At 39.4% G+C, this 6463-nt stretch overlaps 1 protein-coding gene across 1 annotated transcript in view; it reads right to left on the bottom strand.

Annotated features, from left to right (window-relative positions):
• Nucleotides 1-771: 771 nt before the first annotated feature.
• The window catches only part of KAT14 (lysine acetyltransferase 14), a 65719-nt gene continuing 60027 nt past the window's right edge, over nt 772-6463 (bottom strand). The window contains exon 10 of the mRNA XM_067707317.1: nt 772-1065. Within this exon, the coding sequence (XP_067563418.1) occupies nt 931-1065 (135 nt within the window). The 3' untranslated portion in view covers nt 772-930. The remainder of the gene's footprint in view (nt 1066-6463) is intronic.

Raw genomic sequence — 6463 nt, 5'->3', positions numbered from 1 at the left:
TAGTGATGCTGAGCATCTTTTCATGTGCCTGTTGGCCATCTGTACTTCTTCTTTGGAGAAATGTTTCTTTAGGTCTTCTGCCCATTTTTCAATTGGGTTGATTGTTTTTTTACTGTTAAGTTGTATGAGCTATTTGTATATTTTGGAGATTAATCCCTTGTCAGTTCCATCATTTTCAAATTATTTTCTCCCATTCCATAGGTTGTTTTTTGTGTTATTTATGGTTTCCTTTGCTGTGCAGAAGCTTGTAAGTTTGGTTAGGTCCCATTTGTCTATTTTTGCTTTTATTTCTTTTGCCTTGGGAGAATGACATAAGAAAACCCTGGTACGATTTACATCAGAGAATGTTTTGCCTATGATCTCTTCTAGGAGTTTTATGGTGTCATGTCTTATGTTTAAGTCTTTAAGCCATTTTGAGTTTATTTTTGCACATGGTGTGAGGGTGTGTTCTAACGTCATTGATTTACGAGTTTGTCCAGCTTTCCCAACACCACTTGCTGAAGAGACTGTCTTTTTCCCATTGCATATTCTTGCCTCCTTTGTCGAAGATTAATGACTGTAGGTATGTGGGTTTCACTACTCCTGAGTAGTGAGTGGAATTGCTGGGTCAGAGGCTATAGGTGTTAAGCCTTAGGAAATTATGCCAAACAGGTTTCCAAGGCAGTTGTGCCATTTTACTCCTGCCTGGGATTAGTTAGCTTTCAGAACTAGAAACATGCCTTTAATATTGAAATAATTCCAGTATTTGAACAACCCAGCTGAGGCCTGGTATGACTTGAGTGATCTGAATCACTTTTATTTTCAACAGAGGTTTGGAAAATGTTGCTCAAGGGCACAGAGAGGAGGGTCATTCTGGAAGATGCCAGGTGGTTTCTTAGTTCCAGATTCGAACCTGTCTCTCCTCTGCTTAGAGCTCTTCTCTGTTAAGTTTTATGCTAGTGGGAAATCAGCCACTGGGGTTGAGGGTAGAGAGCAGAGCATCCGGATCTGGCGTGTCCCGGCTGTAGACACAGCCTTCGAGGACAGGATAACTGGAAGATCCTTGCCCGGCCCTGTAAGAAAATCCTGCAGTAAAAGTAAATGAGTAATTAACTCTTAGGAGAAAGTATCGTTATTTGTAGGTGATATGATTTTATATCTGGGAACCCGGGAGAATCAACTGAAAGATGAGTAGAAATAATGAGAAAATTCAGTAATGTGACTGATTATAAATTTAACATACAAAAAGCAATCGCTTTTTGATGTGCAAAGAACCTGTTAGAAAATACAATCAAAGAAAAACACCACTTACAATACCCACAAAAGATAGAATATCTAGGAATAAACTCAATTAAAATGAATTTAAATGAGCCAAAGCTCTAGCAAAACTTGAATAAAAAACAACTGAATAAATAGCAAGACATACCCTATTTTCGAATAGGAAGAAGTGATATTGTATTTTCTCTCCCTAAATTTATCTAAAAATACAATCTCAATGAAAATATCTACATTCTAATTAGACAAGCTGATTCTAAGGTTCATATGAAAAGTAAAACATGCAAGAATAGACAAGAGGCTTCCCTGGTGGCGCAGTGGTTAAGAGTCCGCCTGCCAGTGCAGGGGACACGGGTTCGAGCCCTGGTCAGGGAAGATCCCACATGCCGCAGAGCAATTAAGCCCATGAGCCACAGCTACTGAAGCCTGTGCACCTAGAGCCTGTGCTCCGCAACAAGAGGAGCCACTGCAATGTGAAGCCCGCGCACCTCAATGAAGAGTAGTCCCTACTCACCACAACTAGAGAAAGCCCGCGTGCAGCAAAAATAAACTAAACTAAAAAAAAAAAAAGAATAGCCAAGAAAACTCTAGAAAAAAGGCTAATATGGGGAGACTATTCCTTCTAAATAATAAAAGGTATTATAAAACCGTACTTAATTAAAGGAGCTTGAAATAGTATATGAATGTACCAGCTAGATCAGTGGGACAAATAATAGAACCCAGAAATAGACCCAAATACATATGGAAGGATGGCATTTCAAAGCAGTGAAAAAAAGATAGATTATTCAATAAATGACTTTGGGACAGCTGAGTGCCAGGTGGAGCCATACCTTACTCCTTACACCAAAGTCAATTCCAGATGGATGGAAGTACTTTTAAAAACATAACAGTATGAGAAGTTAAGTTTGTTTTTTTTTAAAGAAATCATCTCCAAGTAGGGAAGCTCTTTCTAAATAAGACATAAGACCCAGAAGCCATAAAGGGAAAGACTGCTACGTTTATGTACATATAAAATTTATTTATAGAAGATTAATAGGTACAAACTATTATTCATAAAATGAGCTATAAGAACAGATTGTATAGTATGGGGAATATAGATAATATTTTATAATAACTATAAATGGAGTATAAGCTTTAAAAATTGTGAGTCACTATATTGTGCACCTGTAACTTATATAATACTGTACATCAACTATACTTTTAAAAAAAGTAGATTGGGACCTCCCTGGTGGCACAGTGGTTAAGAATCCATCTGCCAATGCAGGGAACACGGGTTCAACTCTTGGTCCGGGAAGATCCCACATGCGGCAGAGCACTAAGCCCATGGGTCACAACTACTGAGCCTGTGCTCTAGAACCCATGCACCACAACTACTGAGCCTGTACTCCACAACAAGAGAAGCCACCACAATGAGAAGCCCGTGCACTGCCACAAACAGCAACCCCCGCTCGCAGCAACGAAGACCCAACGCAGCCAAAAACAAATAAATAAATTTAAAAAAAGAAAAGGCAAAGGATATAATAATAAGCTGTCATTTGTGTAAATTTGTATGTGTGTGTGTGCAGGAAATTTCTGAAGGCTATGTGAGGAATATGGTAGGTTTCTGGGATAGCAGAGAGTTTTACCTTTTCAATAAAAACACTGGGTTTAGAAAGAAATATTTGCCATAAAACAGTAAAATAGTTAAGATCTAGTCATAGATCATCAAAATTCCTCCCGCCACACCAAACTTGCATTTCCCAATCTGCTCCCCACACCGGTCATACCACACCTACTGCTAGAGCCAATACTAGCCTGCTCGGCACCTTTGTGTAATTAGAATAAGGCAACCGTTCCTCTGGGTAGATGTCACCTTACAGGCATGCAGCTTGGAGGGCAGAGAGAAGGATGGGTTTCAGCCTCACTAGCCTTTCATCGGGGTGCCTTTTTTTTGCAGTACACAACATGCACAACTGTTCGTGGTGGCCCTGCCTGGAGCCACTTTTTCCCTACTTGACCAGTGTTATTATTCATAGGCCAATAAAGAACACACAGAGCCTTTGTTAAAAACACAATTTCCTTAAAAATAAATGTTTCTTTGAAAAGCTTACAAAAGGTAGAAAAGGGGAATATTCCGCTCTTTTCAGTTGTTTCATTGATGGTACAAAAGGCACCATCCAAATTTTCTGCTAATTGTTGGCTGCACTGATTTTCATAACCACAATGACCTGTGAAACTTTCTGGTTACTTGAAATTTGATGTTTTTCTCTCAGAAGGGCCTAATTGTTTAGTTAGTAGGGAAAACTCCCTTGCTCTCTATTTTCCTTTCCATCAGTTGGGTCCACATAACGGAAGCATTGTGTTGAGGGATGTGGTCTTTCTGGATGTGGTCTGAGGGCTTTAATGCGCCAAGGTGAGGCCAGAAATTATAGGGTCGACATGACATCTGATTTTGGGTAAACAAAATGCACACCAAGTGGTTTCTGTACGGCTTTTTTTTTAAGAACAAGGTACTGTATAAGCCACATTACCTCATGCAAAGAATTGTAATCATTTGTAATACTTTTGAGCCAGGGGTTCATTTGTACAAATCTGGAGAACCAAAACGACCTGGAAATGCCAAGTCAGCAAGGGGCAAAGCAAGAAGGAACGTGTCAGCTACGCTGACAGTTGGTTTTTGGCGCTTTCTCCACAGACACACAAGTTTGCCTCTCTCAACGACCCTAAGTCCATGATAAACAGGTGCTTTGTAAAACCAGACCATTCTGAACCTAAAGGTAAACCTTTCTCTCTTTTTTCTTTTTCTTTTTTTTTTTTTTTGGCCATGATGTGTGGCTTGCGGGATCTTAGTTCCCCGACTAGGGATGGAACCCATGCCCGGTGCAGTGCAAGCATGGAGTCCTAACCACTGGACTGCTGGGGAATTCCCGCTAAATCTTTTTCTATGAGACATAAAATAGACCTACTTTCAAATGTATTCTGTCCTTTAACAAATTTTTTTAGACTTAGAGAAAAGTTTATTACTTACCCTTTACCCAGATTCTCCTAATGTTACTATCTAACGTAACCATATAAAATTAAGAAGTTGTCATGGGTACAATGCTATTAACCAATCTGCAGACTTTATTTGGACTTCAGCAGTTTTCCCACTACTGCATTTGGATGTCACATATCCTTAATCTCCTTGAATCTGTGACCATTCCTGTCTTCCCTTGTCTTTTTTTAAAATTTATTTTTGGCTGCGTTGGGTCTTCATTGCTGCATGTGGGCTTTCTCTAGTTGCAGCAAGCAGGGGCTACTCTTCGTTGTGGTGCACGGGCTTCTCACTGCGATGGCTTCTCTTGTTGTGGAGCACCGGCTCTAGGCGCGCAGTCTTCAGTAGTTGTGGTGCACAGGCTCAGTAGTTGTGGCTTGCAGGCTCTAGTGCGCAGGCTCAGTAATTGTGGCGCATGGGCTTAGTTGCTCCGCAGCATGTGGGATCTTCCCAGACCAGGGATCAAACCCGTGTCCCTTGCATTGGTGGGTGGATTCTTAACCACTGCGCCATCAGGGAAGTCCCTTCCCTTGTCCTTCATGACTTGGGCATTATTGAAAAGTACTGGTCAGTTATATAGTAGAATATCCCTCAGCATCAGATGCAGGTGAAATGTTTGGGCAAGAACCCTGAGGCACTGTGCCCTCCTCAGTGTATCCTGTCAGGGGAGCAATGTGTTGACATATCTTTTTATAGTGATGTTGCCTTTGGTCACTTAGTTATGGTGCTGTGTCCTGGATGTGTATACCATAAAGTTACTGTTTTTCTCTTTGTAATTAATAAATATCTTGGGGGAGATACTTGAGATTGCAAATATCCTGTTTTTCCTCAAACTTTTGCTGACTACTTTAGGATTCATCAGTGAATCTGACATTAGATTTGTTTTCTCAAGGAGATTTTGTTTCCCTTTTTCTTTCTACATTTATTAATTAGAATTCTCCTATAAGGAAGAGCTGTCCTTTCTCCCTTATTTATTGATTCTTTAAATTTTATTTACTTATATCAATATGTGCTTACGGATTTTTTTATCCTATGGGTTATAATCCAACATTATTGTTATTTATTTCATTGCTTCAATTGTTCCAGCTTTGGCCATTAGGATCTCTGTCAGCCACTGACACATCCCCACCCTTTTCAAATACTTCCTTACTTACTCACACCGCAAGATGCTTCAGGCTCCTCATAGCAGAACTATTTACAGTTGCCAATATATGGAAGCAACCTAAGTGTCCATTGACAGATGATGGATAAAGAAGATGTGGTGTATACATACAATAGAATACTACTCAGCCACAAAAAAAGAATGAAATATTGCCATTTGCAGCAACATGGAGGGACTTGGAAGATATTATGCTAAGTGAAATAAGTCAGACAGAGAAAGACAAATACTGTATGATATCACTTATACTTGGAATCTAAAAAATAAAACAAACTAGTGAATATAACAAAAAAGAAACAGACTCACAGATGTAGAGAACAAACTAGTGGTTACCAGTGGGGAAAGAGAAGGGGAAGGGGCAAGATAGGGATAGGGGATTATGAGGTCCAAACTATTATGTATAAAATAAATAAGCTACAAGGATATATTGCACAGACCAGGGAATATAGCCAATATTTTATAAAACTATAAATGGAGTATAACCTTTAAAAACTGTGAATCACTATGCTGTACACCTGAAACAGATAATACTGTAAATCAACAATACTTCAGCTAAAAAAAAAAGATACTTCAGGCTCATCTTGCATTTTCCCTGTCCTAGTCCTAGAATAGAAGCATAAATGATATTGCTATCTAATCATGAATAAAACAAAATATAATTGATATCTGCATGATAGGACTAATATAATAGCCCAGACCTCTATATCACCGCCATTTAGAAACTCTGTAATTAGTTTAGATACTGTGATTTTGTTCATTTAAGTAATTTCTAGAACAGTACATGGCACATAGTAGGTCATAACAATATCTCTGAGAATGCAAGCTCCACACACGCATTTTTCTTTCTTAGCCTCAGAAGACTTATCCACTTGGCTGAATTTGGGTTTCTCTTCCTTAGGACACTGGAGAAGATGGTTGCATTGCATCTCTGTTCAGCCCAGGTCTCGTGCTCTGAACAGCACTCAATTCTGGACGTTAATCGCAGAACCCAGGATGGGAAAGGTAAGGGAAAAGATGGCAGAACATAGCAGGGATTC

This window comes from Pseudorca crassidens, chromosome 15, assembly GCF_039906515.1.
Source record: "Pseudorca crassidens isolate mPseCra1 chromosome 15, mPseCra1.hap1, whole genome shotgun sequence".
NCBI lineage: Eukaryota > Metazoa > Chordata > Mammalia > Artiodactyla > Delphinidae > Pseudorca > Pseudorca crassidens.
Note: the sequence above shows the minus strand (reverse complement) of the source record. Positions and strands in the feature narration are given on the sequence as shown.